At 33.3% G+C, this 23,001-nt stretch overlaps 1 protein-coding gene across 2 annotated transcripts; it reads left to right on the top strand.

The window, feature by feature from the left end:
* The first annotated feature begins 1,231 nt into the window (after positions 1 to 1,231).
* Positions 1,232 to 22,956, top strand: LOC134234060 (protein WWC2-like). 2 transcript variants are annotated; one of them, XM_062716123.1, is made up of 25 exons: positions 1,232 to 1,451; positions 4,728 to 4,837; positions 6,843 to 6,937; positions 9,032 to 9,140; positions 9,258 to 9,417; positions 11,409 to 11,538; positions 12,975 to 13,097; positions 13,349 to 13,500; positions 14,251 to 14,415; positions 14,667 to 14,756; positions 14,859 to 15,632; positions 15,835 to 15,897; positions 16,028 to 16,114; positions 16,557 to 16,743; positions 16,863 to 17,030; positions 17,188 to 17,279; positions 17,898 to 17,995; positions 18,185 to 18,264; positions 18,521 to 18,778; positions 19,039 to 19,134; positions 19,357 to 19,516; positions 19,729 to 19,802; positions 19,970 to 19,999; positions 20,744 to 20,868; positions 21,183 to 22,956. In XM_062716123.1, the coding sequence occupies exons 1-25, from the start codon at positions 1,324 to 1,326 to the stop codon at positions 21,313 to 21,315; spliced, it is 3,687 nt and encodes a 1,228-aa protein (XP_062572107.1). In that variant the 5' UTR covers positions 1,232 to 1,323; the 3' UTR covers positions 21,316 to 22,956. The 2 variants fall into 2 exon arrangements, with proteins under 2 accessions (XP_062572107.1, XP_062572108.1); XM_062716124.1 differs by lacking the exon at positions 19,970 to 19,999.
* The last annotated feature ends 45 nt before the right edge of the window (positions 22,957 to 23,001 follow it).

Below are 23,001 nucleotides of genomic sequence, written 5' to 3'. Positions count from 1 at the left end.
TCATGAAATTTTCAGATTAACAAAGTGTGCTTGTGAAACATTGATGTCTCCTTCTTAATGGCAGCTTTTGATGAAGAGTTAAGTTTCTCAGATGCAAGACTCCAAGGTCAAGACAAAAATGTTGCGTTCCAAAGAAAGGAATATATAGATCTGTGAAATATGAAAACCAACCAAGAACAAACCATTCAAAAGTCATGGACAAGATTAGCTGCATAATTTGGCCCTCTCCGATTTTTTAAACTGATATTTTCAGAGGAGAGGGGGGGGGCTACTTTTATTATTGCAACTAGGCCAGGGTTGATGTTTTCAAAAAAGTTGGTCAAACTCCAAGGTCATGGTTCAAAGGTATACTTTAATATTTATGCCCGAGGAAAGTTCTTGTCACAGTGAATGCACATTTGAAGTATGAAAGCTTTTTCACCAAACGTACAATCAAAAGACAAAAGCTAAATTCGGGGTTAAAATTCGATAATTTTTTGCGAAATTGGGCCAAGCTTCAAGGTCAAGGTCAAATATATTCATTCTAAAGAAAGCTCTTGTAACAAGGAAAAGACTGTGAAATATTAAAGTCACTGATATATATATATATATCCAATTAACTATAATCAAAATTTATGAGCAAGGTTTAAGTTTTTACAGACAAACAGATTTAATTATGATTAACAGCCAAACAGACAGACAGGTGGACGGTATAGTTATATATTTTTAGACCAGGCTGTCGTTTATTCAGTTGAGAAGTTGGCACTATTCTTAGTGTGTTTTTTTTTGGGGGGGGGGTTAAAATGAAAATATTCTTTGACATTTTGACAAGGGTCCGGCCCATACGTTATCATTGTAACATGGAAAACATTAATTTGTTATCCTTCCTATGGGTTCCCTCGACCTTTATATCATTACTGAAACGTTGTTAAACATGAACTTGTGTACTAAAAGTATTCGAGTAAACCTTAATTTTTTTTTTGCTAAATAAAAGTTTTTCATATACATATTGTTTCAGGGCCCTATATATACTAAGTATAAAGGTCCCTGATGTTTATAATTTATTTTTAAAAATAATGATAAAAATAAAACTGAAAAAATCTCTGTTTTTTGACGTGTTTGGCTGTTTATTTATCATTATGTTGTTCCAACTTTAGTGTTGTTTACAAAAATTGAAAATATTTTGTGTATCGAGTATTCGCGGGATTCCAATACGATTCTGATTGGCTAAGGCATGACAAATGGATGACGTCACATATGCTAATTGCCAAAAGAAAATGGTGGTTCGCTTAGGATTTAGACGTGCAAGTCTATGGATTGTGCAAAGCAAAACACTGGGTTGATATGCCAAAGAGAGGAAAGGGGGAACTACCCCTTCCCGAAGGCTGGGAGGAATGTTTTGATTACGATGGAAAAAAGTTCTTTATAGACCATACTACCCATCGAACAACTTGGATTGACCCGCGGGACAGGTGAGCTATTCCTGGCGTTTCCCATGTCGAAGCACCTTGTATTTTGTTTTATCTTGTTTTCTACAAATGGTTTCTTTTTAAGTGGCATTGTTGCGTGTTTGTATGATTTGGAATTGTTTAATATTTTGAGAGAGTTGTAATTGCACCTTCAATCTCAAATATGCAGTGTGTATTGACGAAGAAATTGCGTTCCGACAAGGGAAGTAAGTCCTTACCTGCATATTTCGAATTGCATTGTTTTGATGAATGTCTCACTTAAGTATAAGTTGTATGAATAATATACATCTATGTTAATAGATACATTAACCTATTTATTGGGATTATGTGTTGACCAGGACAAAGACACCTTGTATCAACTAAGAAAATGTTTTCGTTCCTTTGAATACCAGGCTTTTTATTCTTACTTTAACATTTTTATTACCATCAGCAACTTGTAAGTGACATGTTGACAGCAGTTGTGTGCTGTTACTGGTCCAACTGGCATGATATTGTATTTAGGCAGAGTAATTCTCGCCTCTATATTCAAATTATAACTTTAAGAGTCTTAATAGGAAACTAAAATGAAAATACATGATGTTACAAAATGATCTAGAACTGTATCTACAATAAAATTTGGATGTACCATGTAAAGATAGTTTCATTAGTATGTCTATTCAAATTTTATATCCAGTCGAGAAACTGGTTAAGACATAATTTATGCTGCATTCCATACTCAGTCTGATACATCCATATTAAAGTTTAATCAAGGACGCATTACAGGTATAAGTGGGTTTGATGTGAAAACTTCAATATTTTTCTTTGTCTGGTAAGAGTGAAAATGTGTTTTGCTTGGAAATTGAACAAGTGATTTTACTCTGGCGTAAATTATATTTTCAAAATTAAAAAAAGAATTGAATATGAAAAATTCAAAGCTGGTGTGAACTAGAAAGAAGTATGTAATTTGTTGATTTTGATTCTGATTATCATAATGAATTTGATCAAGTCAAAGGTCACTATTTGCACCCTAATTATTATAATTTAGAATTTAAAATTAAAAAAAAAAATTGTATTAATTAGCATGGATCTGAGGATGTTTTTGTTTTCAGTATCAAGTAGGAAGGCTGTCTGCACATTATCAAAGACAACACACGTTAAACAAGTTTGATGGAAAAAGTGAAAATTAGATTTGACATTTTTTGTTTTTGTTCATTTATTTTTGTTTGTTTTTAATAAATTTTCAATTATGCATTCACTTATTAAAAAAGATGGGATGAAATGAATTGCAATGCAATAAATAAATCTTAAGACTCGATAAGCATAAAAAAGGTCAAAGTACAATTAAGCTATATAAATAAATTTTATGGCCACTAGTGGGGGAGGGAGGGGGCATGGAGAATGTTTGATATACACAGTTTCATTTCTAATTATAACTTTTGATAAATTTTGTGTTTAATACAACGAGAAATATTTTACATTGTCAACTTGATTGTCAATGAAATAGATTTGACACTCAGTCATTTACTTGTCTAGTAAAATTTTCTTGGTATGTTTTGCCAGGGAGTGTCAATTATCTTTTAAAAAGAATGCATACTTCATGCAAGTGCGATAAATGTATTACTTAAGTGTGATAGATACTTTATTTGTATTTATTTATACTGAATTTCCTGTGTTCTGGTGTACATGATGTGTTTAATTCTGAACTGAGTGTCTTTAATCCTTGCCAGGAGCACATCAGAGTATTAAATGTGTGTAACAAAGAAAACCTGGATTTAGAACAGTGCCTGAGATTTTCTTTAGATTGTTTATGATGTTCAGCTTGAGTGGTTTTAAAACAAGTGGAATTTTAGGAAGTGATGAAAGAGATTTAATTCCAAAGCATTTTTATGATTTAATTTTCATAAAAGAAGTGATGTCTTTTTCATTAGATTCAGATTTTCAGTTTGTTATGAAGCATAAAAAGTCTGCATCATCAAGATTTGTTATGAAATGAGGCGATATTCATGTCTTTATAAATATTGAGCAAGTAGTTGTACGTAGAAAGATGCTAATTGCAATAAAGCTCCATATTACACATGCAGAGCTTTTCTTTTAAAAGCTCCAAGTGGGATGTTAATGTAATGACAGGGTCTACAAGTCCAATGATTATTTTTGAATTGATTGTAGAAGTTGGCATTATTTTTTTTTTGTACGCTCTTTTATTTTACCACAAATATGTTGAATAGTTATTTTTTGAATGGCTTTATGATGTGTGTTTGCACTTTAATCAGGAATGCAAGAAATTAAAGGATAGCTTAAACCCCAGATATGATTAATTGAATAAACATCTTTTATTGGAAATGTACTATGTCAGTGATCGGAAAGGAGGAAAAAATGAATAAAAAGAACTTCACACATTAATATGTCTATTTACACTGCTGTAAAATACATGTACAGTTTACTTTAGTACATTGAAAGATATTTGCTTTAAATTGTTCAAAAGATTCAAGTGTCAATATTTGGATAGAATGTAAAGAACTTGTATGACTCCATGTGACATTAACAATGGTGGTCAGTGAATTATTGTTTATGGCATTACAACTCAATTCACTGGTCCTTTATCTCAAATTATTGGCAAGATCAATGTGTTAACTGTGAAGAATTCCAAGTATGTCAAAGATTGATTGCATAGTATAGAGAAAAGTTTAACAGCACAAACAGAGGTTCTCTGTCAAAATCTAATGCACACCAATACAAAAATGCCCCTGGACATAAAATAAATTATGAACAATGTTAAAGTAGAGCTTGTTGAAATTGACCGACAGATAGCAAAAAAGAAATCTAGAATATTGTTAAAATATTGATAAATAAATAAAACAACGTGCAACTCATTAAAAAAAATATATTTGTATGGCATTAGGTTACATATTTTACTGACAACAATGGATGGTTGTGATTTGCAAATGTAATGGAAATTCGTGAAATATAACCCTGGTTTGAAATAATTTGGATCATAAGTTGAATCTTTAAAACATTGTGAAATTCAGGCATATTTTCTTCATTAATAGCATTCTGATTAAAAAAAAAGGGGGGGGGGGATTGCGTTCTGTAAAAATTGTGGAAGAATATGTACTAGGTAATTTTTATGTGAAAAGTTTTTGAAAAAGCTATTGGCAACAATCATGGTACCATAATATGCACAACTAGTTATATAAACACTGTGAGATATTTGTTTTAATATTTTGTAATTCCTTTTCGTATATATGGGATTGTATTTTCACTCTGAATGATCATTGATCATTGAATTGCAATCTTTTACAGGTATACTAAACCCCAGACGTTTGCGGATTGTGTGGGGGATGAGCTCCCCTACGGGTGGGAGGAATGTGTGGACCAACAAATAGGTGTCTATTTCATCAACCACAACGAACGTAAGTATCACCAAAACAAAGGAAGAAAGTATTATATGCAAAAAAGTATTATATCTAATTTTTGTGTACATGACCTGCTTTTTTACTTGCAATTAGTCGCATGTTAATTGACTTGCAAATATTGTAAATTTAAAATGTTGATCCATATAATGAGACCCAGAAATAGATATTTTTAAAACCTGGAGGCTGTTAATCATGTAAATGGTGTAGATGTACTATATATAGATGTTAAATTAAATTGAGTGAAGTTTGTCCCAATGGTGAAGAGTACCTTTGCCCAGGAACTTTTATTGGATATGGAAATATTTAGAAACGTTCTTGCTGTGAAGTCCCAGTTTTCATAAATAAGGTCTTCAAATTTAGCTGGATAGTGTAATGTCACTTTTATTTTTTTTTTTTAATAGAAAACACAAGGATTGGTTTATGTTGACTAATTATTAGCATAATTCATGTTATTTATGCTGAAATCTGTTTATTCATAAATTTGGTACTTATAAATTAAATGTTCAATTTTCCAACAGAAAAATGTTTTGTCTGACTTTTATTTATAGTGACATTATGGGGACTGTCCATTATAAGTTTTGATTAGCATCATCAGTTTATTTCAAGGCTGTGAATTTTTCTTAAGTGTTTGGTTTTGAATACATGCTTTTCAGTATTACTTTGATAAAATGCAGATGGTAGCATTAATTAAACATCCATCCTTCTCCCATTTACACCAGGTTTATAGTGCGCTATACATGTCTAGGTGGCAATCAGAGATGATTAAAATATGTGTGCTACATGTTCTATTACAAAGATGCGTGAGGATCAGGCCAGTGGTTATAGACAGGGTAGCAGTTTGTCAGATATAATAAAATGATGGACAGCCTTCACTGCATACATATCATATTTTACTGATCACTGATACAATCAAAATATTTGATAAATGTTTTATAGCTTAGAAACTAAAGAGGCTGCATTTAATATGCATTGCATGTTCTACATTCTTTTATAGATTAATGACAAAATGACTATAGTGGGGTTCATTGAAGTATCCAACATTTAGTGATACTTATTGAGATAGTGTTTATGATAGAGGGGCTGGCTAGAATCAGTTGCCAGAGAACCGCTGCTGTAGTGTGGTTGTGATGACATGAGAAGTCAGAGAGTCAGCAGTTTATGCTGCACTTTTTTCTGCACTCGCTTACACCAGAGAAATCTCCCCGGCTGTTTACCATCAGATTGAGCAGCTTCCAATCTATAAACACCAATAACTTATCTTTTTATTTGAAATTCCTGTCATTTGTTGAATATCTAGTCTTAGATGTGTTTCTGGCTGGTTGGAAAAAATTCAGTGCATTATGCATTAGACCTTCAGGGGATTGATCTAAGATTTTTTAACTGTAATATTAAAGATTCTGCAATGGGTTGACATGGGGTATCTTATAATTATTTGTACTTACTAAGTATTCTGAATTTCACCATTCACATTGTATGATTGAGGTCATAACTATCAAACTGTCTTCAATGTGGGTAGTAGATATTACTGTGTACTTATCATAGTGGACTTCATATTTTACCAGCCTGGACACTGAGCCCAACAACACAGTACTTTGTTAACTTTACACCCAATGACAGAGTACTTTGTTAACTGTACACCCAATTACATAGTATTTTGTGAAGTGTATACCCAATGACATAGTACTTTGTTAACTGTACAGCCAATGACAGAGTACATAATTAACTGTACACCCAATGACATAGTATTTTGTCAACTGTACACCCAATGACATAGTATTTTGTTAACTGTATTACAAATGGTATATTTTGTTAGTTGTACACCCAATGTCGTAGGATTTTGTTAACTGTACACTCAGTGACAGAGTATTTTGTTAACCGTACACTCAGTGACCGAGTATTTTGTTAACTGTACACCCAGTTACAGAGAAGTTTGTTAACTATACTCCAAATGATATATTTTGTTAGTTGTACACCCAATGAAAGTTTTTTTTAATTTGTTCAGAATCCAATCAGCTTGAAGATCCCAGACAACAATGGCGGGAGCAGCAGGAGATGATGCTGAAGGAATACCTGGTGACAGCTCAGGAGGACCTGCAGGTAACTCACCTATACACACCTGTCTAAACACTAAACATCAAATGTCAGCAGGGTTAGCCCAAATAAATCAGCTGCTTAATAGTTTAGGTGTTACAATTATGGTTTTATTTAAAATGATGTATAAGTTTACCATTTGAAATGATTGAATGTGTTCAAGTTTCCTACCATACAACAACTCATCAGTGTTAACTAGACCTCCACACTTCTGTACACCTCATAAAGTACAAAAAAAATTGCTATTCAGCTCATTTCTTATTTCATACTTTAACGTTCACTTTGATGTTTACGCTCCATCTTCTTTGGTGGTCTGGCTCAATGAGACCTTGTCAACAAGCACCAAGTGACTAATTTCTCTTTTCTGTTTATTTTCTACATTATTCTAGTGCTTTTATGCAAGGTAAAAAAAAACATATTTCCTGCCTTGTTACACATGTTGAATTTAAATGAATTTTTCAAATGTCATAATGAAATAGAGTTGAGTCTTTTTTTTTTTTTTAACTGTTTTGAACTCCTTTTGAAGTGTCAACATTATTCTGAAAACTACTTATACAAACTATTAGGCAAGACTTCTGATGAGTAATACAAGCTGCCTTAGTGTTTTTTTCCTTTAGAACATCAGCAGAATTCATTTGATTTAATCTACAAAACATTTTTAGCATGCTGAAATGATTTTTACAAACCTTTTTGGAAATTAGGTCTGTTTTTGAAACAAATAGTTATTTAGTCTTGGAATAATATTAATATTTATATCCTTGGGAGTGAGTTATTCCAATAATATCTAGAGAGCCAACTCTCTTACCAGGATATTCTAAAATCTAAACAAAACCAAAATCAGGGAAACACAATAAACTGAACTATTGGTGTTTGAACTGTGCAGCTCACATTAACAACTTTTTGATTAACTGGGACAGCCATATGTGTCTTCTACCAAAATTGTGAAATTCAGGTCCCTATGTCTGGTGGTAGAGCCTAATGGGAGAATAAGAAGATGAAGATGTGTGTAAAATTTGATAAGTTTTTCAAAAATATCTCTTATTCTGGAAATTCTAATAAACAAAAGAAATTTGTATGGAGAATTATAAACCTTGTGCCAAAAGTCAATCAAATATCACAAGGAGATTCTTCTGCAGTTGTCTGTGGGTGATTGCTGTAAGTTTTGGGATAACCACTATACGTTTGAATCTGTTCATATTTAGCAAACAGATTTTAATTTTGCTATTGTAGTTTTATAAATATTTCCTTTACATAAGGCCAAGTATGATATGAAACAATGATCTGTATAAAATTCTTCACAGTTTGCAGATCTTTATTCTTTACTAGTATTTTTGTCACCCCCTACTAATTTAGGAAGCAACCTGTTTGCATAACTATGCTATTCATTAATTATTTCAGTATTGGAAAATTAGAATTCCATAGACATTAAGTCTCTCTTTCATGCCTACAATAGACTAATGTTTCTCATTAATGGTATTATTTTAGTAATATTTAATCACATTTTGCTTTACCCCTTGGAACCAAGCCCTGCTGGGAAAAAACTTTTCACTTAAGTTTAATTCTATAAATAACAAAATTTTGAATTCATTGAAATTCTTTGAGGGTATATGTGATAATAAATACTAAATCTTTTTAACTTTTCAGAATTATCATAATTCTTCAGGGACGTATATGTTGGTTTGGTGTTTTGTCTCCTTAAAGTTAAAAATTTGAGTGAAAGTTAACTTAGAAACAGAGAAACATTACATACTATTGTTTGTGATTCAGATTTGCTCTGATCAGAAACTCTCAAAACTCAAGGTCAAGGTTATATTTGTTAGGCAGGGGACATTGGGAATGAAATATGGAAATTCTTCTGTGAGCATAGAACAGAATTTATCAGAACATAGCATGGCATGCAACAAAAAAAATATGTTTACATGTATATGAAGCAGTTATTGAAAAAAAAATCCTGCAATATGCTAATGAGAACACCATGGACCTAATTTTATTAATGATATTTTAAGAAACATAAGAAACATAGAAATTGCTTTATAAAATCAACAATGTAGTATAATAGTATCTTATGAATTTAAATATGAACTTAATATGTTCTTGCAGGCTAAGAGAGAGATTTTCTCAGTCAAAGAACAGAGACTTCAGTTAGCAAAGGATGAATTTGAACACTTAAATGACACACTGGGGGGATGGAAATCATCAAGAACAAGCTGTAAGTCATAAAATGATTTCTACCATCTTTTTGTCAATATTTTATAATTTCATACTACAAGTTACATGATTTGTTGCACTTTTTGCATGATGCATCACATTGGTGTTCCTTTTGCAGTGAATTCCAACTCCAGTGTTGGCAGCACTAAGTATGACCCTGACCTTTTGAAGTCGGATGTACACCTGGCCAGGAACAGGGTGGCTCGACTGAAGCGGGAGCTGGAACAGATCCGGGCTGAGATGGTGTACAAGGAGCAGGGGGTGGAGACCTTAGCACAGTAAGACACGCCCATATATTACGCAATCCCACATTCACAGAGGGTCTATAGAGCTTGTTGAATATACAACCTTTTGTTTTGTGAATGATTTTCAATTTAATAGAAATAAAATCTGCAATACATGCCTTACCCATTAAATAATGTTTCAATGTGCTTACAGCCAGTCTACTGCTATCTTTAAGATTTAGTTTATTTGCAGCAATATTTCAAACAAAAAATCTTTCATAAATGTATCCAAAGTTATTGAATTACAGTTCTAAGCATTTACCTATAAGTGTTTTCTTCTTGAAGGTCACTCCAATTTATTACCAACTACTCCACCCCCCAAAAATGTGAAATAATTAATTTGAAATCTCAGGGATTAACACTTTATCATTTGTTGTTGTTTTTGAGTATTTATTTAAGATGAATAACCTAGCTATTTGAAAAGTTCAAAAGAACAGATTACAATATCAGGATATATTATCTTGTTTGAGAATGCCAAAAATCTGGTAGTTCCTGTCTGTTTGACACAACAGCTAACAAAAGAAAATGTCTTAACAGGAAGAATCTATGTTACTGTAGAAATGTTATAGGAAATCAGGTACCACTGGAAGGTCAGTGAACAATAGGACTTTATCACTGCTAATGAGACTAGGCCTTGTCAAAAAATCCCCCATCATAAGTAAAATTGGAGATGGTCAGGAATGTGTGGAATGTTGTTTGTGAGAAGCGCCATGAGTTCACCCTGTGTAAAGAGATGACCCCTACGGATTAGAGGCATAGGAAAACAAACAACTAAAAATCGTCCAACATGTATAGCAGATACACGTGTATCAAAACCCTAATCCCCTAGTAATGTCAGCATAATAAATGCACAGCTTTGTCACAGGATCTGTCCTGTAAATCTTAATTTTACCTCAGTGATTCTAATTAGTGGCCTAATATATTCACTTAATAGAAAAAAAAAAGTTTTTGCTTGATTTATTTCCTCGCACATTTCATCTACATAGATATTTAGAATGGTTGACTTATAAAAGTCATTTGAAATTAGCATATTTCAAGTAGTCTCCATTCTCATGATTATTAATGCCTGTCGTTAATACAATTTTATTACATGTATTTCAGTGTATAATTCTGCCAGAATGCAAAGTAATCTCTGATTTACTGTATACAGGGTTATTTTCGCCCCGTCTTATTTTTGCCCTTTCACACTTGCAAACAATCTTGTCCCGTTTAAAATTCGCCCAGTCATAGTTTTGTTTAAGAAATTATACTGTATTCTTTGAATTCGCCCGGTTTTAAATTCGCCCAAATGATAGTAGGGCGAAAGGGGTGAAAATAAAACGGGGGCGAAAATTTCCCTGTATACAGTATTGACTTGTGATTTCCATCCTCCATGTCCTATAATAGCAAGTTTGCTAAGTTTGTTCTTTATTGCTCTTTTTGCATGACCTATTCACAATGTACACAGTTATTTAAGATGTGTTAAGTGCTGTCTTCTTCCTTTACCTTAGCTCTATTGACATATGTAAAAAGGGAAAAATTCCTGTTAATGATAAAATTTCCTAATTATTGTCTTCAAACACCATATATTATTAAAATTTTGGTCAACATTTTGGTAATACAATGTACCTTTGGAATTGACCTGAATAGTAGGTAAATTGTAATTTTACGGGTCTGTTGAATTCTGATTATAAACTTGACACTTTTATTTAGTTTATACTAATGGGTTAAGTTCATACTAATGGAAAGTGATGTATTTAAAATTTTTCCATTATTAGATTTTGACCTTGACCTATTAACTTGAGATTAGTGAGTGATATTCAGAGATGGATGGATGAGCATCCCTGGATCTCTGAGCTCTTTTTATGAAGCACCTAATGCAGAATTGATCATGATAACCATTTCAGATTTTAAACTGAATACTTTGCAATCTAGTCACTTATGACTTAGTGATATCTTGTTAACCAATGCTCTGAAGCAATTGAATGGATTAATGTTTGTTTCAGAGTGGACAAGAAGTTGTCTGGAGAGGGTGGTTTCTACAGTGTAGACCAGGCTCACTCAATATTGTCAGAGATTCGACAGCTTCAGAACTCACTGTCTAACGGAGAACAAGAAAAGCAGGGCCTTATGCAGGTAACTAATGAATTATCCTGGCAGATCTCAAGGATAATAAAGTTGACTTTTAAATGTTTACCCAATCATGGTTCATAAAAAATACAATGTGACAGTGCCACATTGATGTGATTCTGCATTGGAGTACAATGTGTAAAACCCTGATAATGCACTATTCAGTTTTGAAATGGGAATACTGCTGGTAGATGTTTACAGAGTTGGGAGGTGCTGAAGGGAAGTGGGGGCTGACTGGATGAGTCACTACCTGTTCATTCAGAAGTTTTGTTGATGATTATAATGTATTACAAAACATAAGCTGAGCCCTTAACACCTGTAGAACAATTGATAAAAATTCTAATGTTCTGAGGGTTGCCAAGCCTTCCTAGACTTCCCTGCTCCTACAGAAAACATCAGAACCTGCTTTAGCTGCAATTGTTTGTCTCACTCTCCACTGGATTAGTGGTGCACTGAGGTAGATCAGTGTTGAAGGATTTAGAGATTGGCAAAGTTGTAATAATTAAAATCTGTTTCAATATCTGATAATTGATAAAAAGGGTTTTAGAAATTGTTTTAGCAGAAGACTGTCTGAAATGAATGGATGTAGAGAGTGCACCTAACAATGTGAGAGATGGGAGTTTACTGTGCTTTATGCTGAACTGCAGTATTATATAACTTTTGAAGATTTGCCAGCAATTCTTGCAAAATCACAATAAGAAAGAATTTCAGTGAACACTTAGATTATTTCCCCTGAATATCCTAGGTAAAATAGAGAAAAGTGAATTAATTATTTTCACATAAACCTTCATTGAAATTGCAATTTTCTGGTTATGAATCATAGCATCTAGCATAGCTGCAAGCAATTTTTGTGCAGGATGTGTATGAGAATAACTTGCATGTAATTTTGGCAACAACAAAACCCAAGTATTGAGTCATTCTGTGATGCTAATTGCTTTGGAGATGTAGTTAATGTGAATACTTGTCTCCCACAAGTTAATAAGGAGTGCATATATACAGTATTATGAAATATTACTTTCTATTTATGCAGCAGTTATATAACTTTGCAGAATGCATTATTCTCATATTTCTCAGTGATCTAATCTAACTAATATTTGAAACTCTTCTTTTTTTTAAATGCAAATATTTACCAATTATTTTTCCCTATGATATAGTGTATAAGTGGAAATTTTACTGATCCACAAAATTGTCCTTAAAAATTGGTATTTCATTTTTAGCGAGATGTAATTTTAGCAATTTTAAAATGCTCACTAAAGAAACTACATGTATTACAAATAAAATGGAATTGATTTTAGCGTTATTCAATTTTAGTGATCTCAGCATCCATGCATAATGCCAAAATTAAACCCGTGCTAAAAATTCTGCTTATACGATGGTAAAATTTTTCAAGACAGGTGCAATGAGTTTGAATGCATTTATAAATTATTATTTTTACTCTGCAGTCCCTGTCACGGTTGAAAGACGAGTTTTTGATGAATAAACATGGCGGATCCTCCCCAGATGTATCGACTCTGTCTATACCACTCAAATCAAGCACTGCCTCTCAAACTGACCTCAGAGGGGAGGTAACTATTGTTTCCTCTTCATTATAGTATATTAGAAGATACAGTATTTAAGATAATGATTTAAAATATAAATCTTGAATTTGTTATACTTTTTTGACAATTTTCTATTCTCATGAATAGAACATTACATTTGTTTATTCTTTGAGTGTGATCCTGTGCATTTGCAGTTTATGTGTAGTTGATAAAGAAGACTGTATATTGTGTTCAGTATTATATTTGTGAATTATTTTGATAAAATTTGATACTTGCAGCAGGGACCTGGCAGCAACAGATACATCACAGAAATCACACGCCTGAGACTTCAGTATGATGAAGCTAAGAGAAGGCTCTCGAATCTCAAGCATAAACTGGCTAACATTGAGGATCAGATGATACCTGGTCAGAATGAGTCAGACAAAGACAGGTCAGTGGCCAAGGGGGGTAATACACACCTGATACAGTGTCTACAGAGAAGCATGATTTTACTAACTTAGGATCATGTTTGTTTTTATATTCCTATAATAAAATACTGAACTCACTATAAACAAGGTTAACTCAAGGTTTATATCATTTTCAAGCTAATCTAGAGGGATTTGTGAATGAAATTGCAGAACACTTGCGATTTTGTACTTTATATTTAATGAAACGGAATCTTTTATTGTTCCTCAAGAGGAAATTAGTCTCACAAGTCCTGGTCCTAAGGTCTTGGGTGGGCTCAATTAGGAGATCAAAGTTTTAAATAGAAATATATAAGAATAAAAACTCAAAAAAGAACATGGATTTAAGGTTCTTCAACCCTCTGATAAGAGAGATAACTCTACTGAAATATATGTCTTTCATTCCTTTAAAAATTATGAAGTTCAATTCTAATGTGTATCAAGTTTTGCCCTGCAAGGTATGATGAAATAATTATTATATTAAGCGAGTACGATATTTAGTTGAATTTTGATAAGTAATGGATTTGATTTAGCGCTTTTCTTCATATTCTTATTTATGTGTATATGTGCAAGACATTTAGCGGTGTTTTTTCCGGTGGTTACACAGCCAAATGTATGTATAAATTTGAAAAATTTACTCATTGAATTTTATTACCTTGTTTCTGTTTTTCCATGGTTATAGCACATGTATAAATTTGAAAATTGAATTTTATTAAAGTAAGACTTTGACATTTCAGACTAATGTTGTTGCAAGAAAAAGAGCAGCTTCTTCGAGAGCTTAAAGGAATTAATCCTAAAGGTCGAAGTCAGGTAGAAATGAAGGATGTACAACAGAGAATAAGTCAGTTAGAGTATGATTTGAATGTTGCGGTGGAGATATCCAACAAACAGATTGCAGATAGGTGAGTATAGGCATTGCAATTAAAAAAAAAAAATGAATTCCCACACTTAAAGTGCACCTAAAGTGCTTTGCAGGTGCACACTTGCTGCGATCATCAGGATTCAGCTGTACTTTAAGATAATATTTAGACAGTGTTTGTACTTGGTTGAACTAAATATTTTTTTAAAATTATGCAATTAATAATGTTGACAAATACAGACACTAGAGAACTTGAAGTACAGTTGCTTATATTGTTCAACCATTTGTTTATAGACTCCAACTTCATGAAGAAAAGTCATCAATAATGCAAGAATTAGCAGAGACCACCAGACTTACATCATTACTTGAGTCACAGTTACGCAGGTTAGTTTTCAGGATAAACATTAGATATCTCTAAACAGCTGGTTTAGGAGATCAAAGAAAAGATTCATTGCTTACTTTCAATTTACTTTTGTTTACTTTCAGTTTGTCTCTCAGTACTCTTTCTGTGTCATCGGGATCAAGCCTGGGATCACTAGGTTCATTATCATCATGTAGTCGCGGGTCACTGAACTCTCTTAACATGCTGGACATTTATGGCCAGCAGCATTCTCCTGACACAAATTTACAGGACCTGCATCGCAGGGTGGAGAAACTCTTACAAGGACACAGTATTTCTCCTATACACGAACTGCAGGTGTCCTCTGATGTGACTGAAGCAGCCACAAACAGTTATCTCCAAAGTGTTATGGCCAGTAATAATGATATTTCATCTTCATCCTCAATTGCCTCCTCACCCCCCGTGTCCCCCTATGACGCTGGACCACCTCCCTCATATCACCAACACATGACAAATGTTGCTGGCTTGCCAAGAAAAGTGAACACCTATAACATACCCCAACCACCACCATTATCATATAATGCCGGTGCCAATCTCGTAGCAGATCAATCAAACATAGACCCCTTGAATGGACTGCCCTCTGGGCCTAGAATAGAAGCTGGCAAAGGATCATTGGTGCAGCCCAGTCCCCCTCCAGGACAATCAGTAAATGAAAGTGTTATCAGTGCCAAAAGGTCACAGCTTGCAGACATCATGGATGTGTCTAACCCCCCACTCAGCCCAATCAGTGAAAGTAGTTCCGGTGTATGCAATAATTTGTCAGGTGGCAATACCAGAAGTGTGTCAGCAGCTGTCAGTGATGAGTCAGTGGCTGGTGACAGTGGAGTATTTGAGGCTTCCATGAATGTCTCCAACAAAAGGTTTGTAGTTCTCTTTGGATTGAAGTGTTAAATATATTGAGTAGAATTTTTTTTAACTTAGATCCCAATGTACAAGATTTAACACTGAATAGAAAAATTATATGGTTAAATTATATGTCAAACCTCCAATTATTTATCAGAATGGCTTTGTTTCAAATTTCAATTTATCATTAAGAAAATTGTTGAATAATTTGTTTTACAGAGATGCCATTGATGACATGTTTGAAATGAACCTGGAAAGTGCCCAAATTCAAATAAAACTCAAGTAAGCATTCCAGTCTTTGTTTATATACATCTTTAGATTCCTGGAGGTATTCACAGCTTTGATATTCCTTTCTTGTTAGAGAGTGTGTGATGTGAGAGAATCCTTGAACTTGACTTGTGTTTACTTTTAGATACAAGAGTGTTGACAGCCAGCTGATCATCGGTATAGAGCAGGCCAGGAATCTCTCAGCACTTGCTTTCCCACAGAATAGCAATGTGTAAGTTCTCTCTAATCAAAGTTCTATAACCTGTGTTTGATGTGGGGTCTGTTACAAACATCATTCAATTAATATAAATAGAAAGAACAGGAAAACATATAAAGTGATTATGATTCTGTTTGTAGAAATGATTTTTTTTTCGCTCTACTGTGAAACGATGAGTGCATATAGTATTACCCCTATGTGCCCATTGTTTTGTCATACCTACACATGAAACTTTCAAGATATTTTTCGTCGTGCTTGTAGATTATAAGCTAACCTATGATATGTCTTTTTATTGATGACTTAGGTCGCTGTATTTTGGAATTGTGATATCTGTTCTTTTATGGTCTTATCATGTGCCACTATTATTTACACTTGTGATGAGAGTGAAGATGCAAGTACAATTTTGAAAAATTGGCATATTTCGGAAAAAATATAAGTGAATCAATATATTTTATAGATGCATAAAGGCAGCATTACTTCCCAATATTAAGAATGCATCATGGACAACAAAGGCTTTATCAGATTTAAAGCATCCCAAGTTCTGTGAAGAGTTCAGGATATCAATACCAGAACAACTACTCATTAACAAGACTCTACAAGTCCAGATTTGGAGCTTAAACAATCAACAGGGCTCAGAATGTCTGGTATGTGGGGTATCTGGATTCTGAAATCAACTTTGTTGTTTTTTGAAAGATTGTTAATATACAGTACTATGTAAACAATTTCACAAAATAAAATTTCATGTATTATTATATTTTTACAGGGCTGTGCACAGGTTAGCCTGGCAGACTTTGACCCTAAGTCTGTGTCCCAGAAATGGTACAATGTATTAAGCTTTAAATTTATGCAGTCGGACTCCTCTGATTCTACACAGAAACAAGTGGATACCCCCAAAGATAAAACTCCAGTGGCCTCCCCAGAAAGTCAAAAGGTGGGGTTAATGTAATGTCTCAAAATAAAGCACAGGTATACGATCATTGTATAAAAACCATATGGATTAATCAAAACTGTATACATGCAGTGAATAAAATAAGATTTGTAGATTTGTTGTTTGTAAATTCTGAATAAGTTGATTATGTGAACTTCAGGAGGACATAACAAAGCTATTGGAAGCTTCTTCTGCCAGGTTGGAGAAAACAGAGGATAGACAGACACCCACAGAGGGACTTCGAGACGGCAGGTACATACTATTGATGTGGCTCAAATAAATAACTTATTGTCTCAGACGTTTCCCATTTAAGATTTTAAGAAATATAGAGTACAAATGGTTTTGTTGTGTTCTCTGACAAGTTTCGAGAATAGTTTATGAATTGATTCTGAAAAAGAGAAGTTCTATGGGGAAAAATATTAGAACAGTGGGAATTCAATATTGGGTTTACATGCACACATTGCATGCTAGCAGTTTTCAAATGCACTCAACACCAGTGATGCATGTGTTAGACAGAGGAGAGAATAAGAAGTTTAAATGCCCCAGACAGTTGTTAACATCTTCTAGAAAATAATACCGATGATGCAATTTGTCTGGAATTAAAATGCATACTCCCACTTCTGACACTGGGTTTATGTTCTGATGAGAGAGAAAAGATAAGGCTAAGTTGAACAAGTGCACATATTACATCAGTTTGAATTCTCTATCCTGTATTGTTTAGTATTGTTGATTGTAAAAGTTGAAGGCCATTAAGTGTGTGAGATCAGCTGTTAACTGCGTCTTGCAGCTCTCCAACCTCACATGCTTTAATATGACAAGTTTTAGTCTGATTTCTCATGCAAATAAAATGCTCAATTTCTTATCTTTCAGTCACTTAAGGCATCCCTTGGTGATGTACCTGAAAGAAGAGAGTAGTGATGAATCCACAGTCATATCTTCCCAGACATCCACTCTGACACGAAATCATGGTGAGTTTTTACAGCAGGTCATGGCTGTATACCTGCTGTGCCATTCAGGTGTTATATACTCGTCTTGACAACTATTTTTAAAATCTACCAACATATTCAATGTGTCAATGTTTATTACCTCTATTTACTTGAACAAAATGCTAAAGTTGTGAGACTTGATTGTAATGCTTTGTTTGCTTTGTTCTATAGGTCCTGAAGACTTTGAGAAGTTGTACAACAGGAACACATTGACAGGTGAAGAAGAGGAGGAGGATGTAGAAAATGAAGCTGTAAGTATCAACACAAGACACAGGGCGTGACTTCTATAAAGAATAGTAAAAACATTAATAATCCGAATAACTGTTGTAAAGTGGCATTCTTTAACCTACATAAAAACATACAGATGTACTTAGTTGTCAGAGGCCTTGATTCACAAGAACTGTCAATCATTTCCAAGTCTCTCCAGCGAAATTTAGTGTAGAGTGAAGTTTAAATGTAATATTGAAAAGTAATAATTTTGATAAATAGTTGAGCGTTATTTTGCAGGACTATGATGAGCAAATAAATGAAGTCATGGAGGAGCTCCACAATGCAGTTCACATAGAAGACGACAGTGGGAGTTCCACTGACCAGGAGGACGCCATGACAACAGGAACCTGCGACAAGGAAACTAACACAGTGTCAATGTACTCGGACCGTGCCACCATAAAGAGGAGACCTCAGGAGGGAACCAGGAGTAGCACAATCAGGAGGTCACAGACTTTCTCCCCAGCGTGTAGACCAGGCAGCCAATATGTGTGTAGGGTAAGTTATCATAAACCAGGCAGTCAATATGTGTGTAGGGTAAGTTATCATAAACCAGGCAGCCAGTATGTATGTAGGGTAAGCTTTCATAAACCAGGCAGTAGGTATGTCTGTAGGGTAAGCTATCCTCAAACGGGGAAGATTTTTCCCCAGCAATAAATGACAGAGTATTTTGATTTAAGCAGAATTTCTACATTGTTGTGCAATCATTGTGCATTGTTTATTGGTGTGTATTTATTTTATAAATTGTTGGTTTTTAGCTGAACAGAAGTGACAGTGACAGTGCTATGTCACATATCAAGAAAGGTCCATTTCAGAGAAATTCACTGGATCGCAGAAGCATGCGATGGAAAAGAGTAAGACATTCACTGAAAAACATGTCATTGATGATAAAAATTCATCTTTATTGGTAGATACATTTGTATAAAATTGATTTTTTTTAAAAATCCCTCCCCAAAATTTTGTGATGATAAAAGAATTAGAAAGAGAGACAACTCTTCAAAAGAAATTGTGTTATAAAAATTCAGTAGATGTAGTTTGTGGAAATATTTTCTATTACTACGTGTTGTCTATTTCAGTCAACTATTCACGGTATCCGTGGAGAAAAACTCCCTTTGAGAACCTCAATAGATTTGGAACTGGACCTACAAGCTTCCAAAACTAAACATGCACAACTCCACGATGAGATTCGGAGACTGAGAGAGCTTCACACATTGCTGGAGAATGCAAAAGCCAAGGGTAGGTGTTGAACAGATATCAGAAAGGGGAAAAATGCTTCTCATCTGCAGAATATTGTTTCATTTTTATCAAGATTTATCTTTTTCTTATCCAATAATTGTAAACATTTTCCATTGAAATTTTGTCATCTTAGAAATATGAAGAATATATTTAGAAAAGAGAGAGACAAATTTGAGGACACAAATTCTTGAACAAGTTTGTATTTGCTATAGGTGAGATTGAGCTCCCTTCCTGGTTGGCTGACAATGAACAGTTTCAGAAACTTCTAACAGAAGCAGATCGAATGGTAAGGTCTTCTCTACATACGTATTCTCTTGCACATTCATTGTCAGTAGTGATAAACCTTTATTTGTGCAAAGTCACATAGGCATAATTAAAGGAAGATTGAAGCCTTGGATAAAAATTAGATGTTTTGATCAAATGTGATAAATAGATAATGTAATGGTTTTCCAGAAACTGAGAGACCTTGAGGCTGTTAGAACAGTAAGGAATCACTTGTTCGACAGCATGCTATGCATGACATATATCTTGTCCACTAGAATGTGCAATCCCTGTACTCTCAGACTTTTAACAATTTGTCCATTTATGTAAACTGGCATTGCATTTAAAATTAACCATAGTTATTCACAAAAGAATGCATAGTAGCAAAAATCCTAAAGAAATAAAAAAATATTGACTGATTAAACATGTGTGTATGTAGATTATAATTAGATTACATACATCTAAGGATGATCATAAAAAAGTTAGTTGAAATGAAAAACCTATTTAAAAAAAAAAATAGGCATTTCAGTTTAACTCATAAACCATAAAGCATATATATGGTAATTTATTTTACCCGAAGCTGTATTCACTAACAGTATATAAACATGTATCAATAAAATGATTTACTTATCTATTTTTATAGGCTTTTAACACATTCAGTGTTGTGTACTTATCATAGTACATGTATTAAACTTACGTGAAAGTATGTATCTAACAAAAACATATTATAAAAATGAACATTATCTGTGTTTGAGAGGGATTTATAAAGAATTGGACTTACCCAAACATAAAAAAGTTATGGTTCATTTTAATTTCAAGGAGAAAAAAGTATTTTCTGAGAATTAACTTGCAGACATTTGTCACATTTTGTCTGAATGGATGAATATTTACTTTATAGGTAATGATATGAATTAAGCCTATTGATATAAAATAATGCTACATGTAAATGCCATGATGATGTTTCAGGCTCATAAAGACAGCAAGCAGTTATCAAAACAAGACAGACGAGCAGAACAGATGATGAAGAAAGTCACCAGAGAGGTTCAAAGGCTGAAAAGGAATAGCCCTCACTCGAACACCCAGTCCTTCAGGTATATAACATTTAATCCTTTTCATATGTAATATTCAGTACTTCAGTACATGTAATATTCAGTATTTTATATAAATTATATTCAGTCCTTTACCTATGTAACACTCAGTTCCTCAGGTATACAACACTCATACCTAAGATGTGTAGCATTCATCCCTTTAGGCTTGTTACCCTCAGCCATTTAGGGATATAACATTTGTAAAATTAAGGAACTTTTATGTTTGTTACATTTTTGTAATCCTAGATTTAATCTGTTTGATAGATCTTAAAACATTTTGATTTGAAATTAAATTGTTAAATTTAAATCTGTTTTAGAGAGAAGATGGCTTTCTTCACAAATGTTTCCATGACAGTGCCTGTAATTCCAAATGAAACATCTGTCACACCAAATGAAGAAAACCGCTTGGAGGAATTTCTGAAGGACGATCGAGTTGGACAGGAAGTATGAAACGTACACACAAAAATATTCAGAGACACAATACTTGTTATGGAGATTAATTTAACTGTATATGCTGAACAAGCTGTGATCAAACCATTCCATATGTACCTGAAAAAGAAATAGATTCCACAGAGCAAGCAGGTGAATGCTATTTTTGGTGCCTAACCACAGGATCTGCCATCATGGGCATTAGGGATTGACAGCTGTCAGTTAAAAAAGAAAGAGGAGGAGTTTTGTTGTGATGTTTGATTGACATGAGAGGAGAGGAGTCGAAGTGTGATGTTGACTTTAGGAGTCCTCATGCTTGATATGGTTGTGTCATTCACAGTTGGGTAAAGACTAAATAGTCAATATTACACTACTATAAAATATGTGTAATTCATTCAGTGATTTTTATATTTTTATTCAAACCTTGTCATAATCTATAGTGCAATTACTATCTATGCAAGCAGACAGTGGTTACAAACTATCATTATTTTTGACACGAGTGGACTCAACATCACCAGCTTCCTGTAGTATGTGTATGTTGTTTATTTGTGAACAAATTGTTGCAATATTGGTATTTTTTACCATTGAAGATATTAATCAAAGGTGTGTGATATTTGTAGAGAAATAAGGGTACACTTCGTATTTTTTTATGTACATCAGTTACTTAAATGGTAATCAAAATGTCTTACTTCTTGATATCATATACACTGTTTTGATAAGGATGTTTTAATTTCATAACATTGTGAAACCAAAGAATGTTGCATTTTATATACCATTTCAACTGATTTTAGCTTAACACTATATCAAGATTTGTTTTAAACATTAAAATTATAAAAAAGAAATTAATTTGTTAAAATACAGTGAATGAAATTCTTGTTTAGCAATAACTTTGGATATATTTTAATTTAGTTTATTATGTTATAACTCGTTCTAGTTTTGTATATATATTGGATATCTTACATATGAAAGTAAATTGTGATTGTGATTTGTTTTAGATGTTTAATATATATATACCCATATATCTATATACATGTATTATCTATATATTTACACTATAGCTTAGTATGTTGAATGATCATATTTATTTCATTTTAGCTCTTGTTATATGTGGTTTTGTTTATTTTTTACAATCATATCATTATACATTTGTTATGACTGAAAGTCTAGCTTATCAACTGTATGAGTTCACAAGCATTAATATCGCATCATTTCAAACATTTGGAAAATTACAACAAATGACTTTCACAACTATCAATTACAAGCATTTCCAAGAATCTCAGTTAGTTGAACTTTGGATTTGTGTAGAATGTTGTTAATATTCTAAAATTCAGATCTAGATTTATGTATTTTATTCAGAATTTGTAACCCTGTTATTATCGGTTGTTTTGAACCCTGCTTTTTATTTCCTTTCTGAATGATTCAGTTGTACAACATTTCGCCCTGTGGGGAGGCTCTATTCCTGTACGTCTTGGTTTGGGTTGTCAGGCTTTAGTATTCTGGGTTGAATGCACAGTATTTTGTTTAGACTGTATGTGGACAACACCAGTCTGATTTACTCAGTGTAGGTTGCCATGGTAACACTCTGTACTAGATACTCAGGATGATCATTATTTGTATGTAACAATTATATTTTGCATAAATAAAGCAAAATATTTTAATGAAGTATAGTTGTTGTTCTCTATGAATGTGTTGTGTTGGTTAATATTT

Source organism: Saccostrea cucullata, unplaced genomic scaffold, assembly GCF_032062105.1.
Source record: "Saccostrea cucullata isolate Sc308-1 unplaced genomic scaffold, CSIRO_AGI_Scuc_v1 ctg221, whole genome shotgun sequence".
NCBI classification, from domain to species: domain Eukaryota; kingdom Metazoa; phylum Mollusca; class Bivalvia; order Ostreida; family Ostreidae; genus Saccostrea; species Saccostrea cuccullata.
Note: the sequence above shows the minus strand (reverse complement) of the source record. Positions and strands in the feature narration are given on the sequence as shown.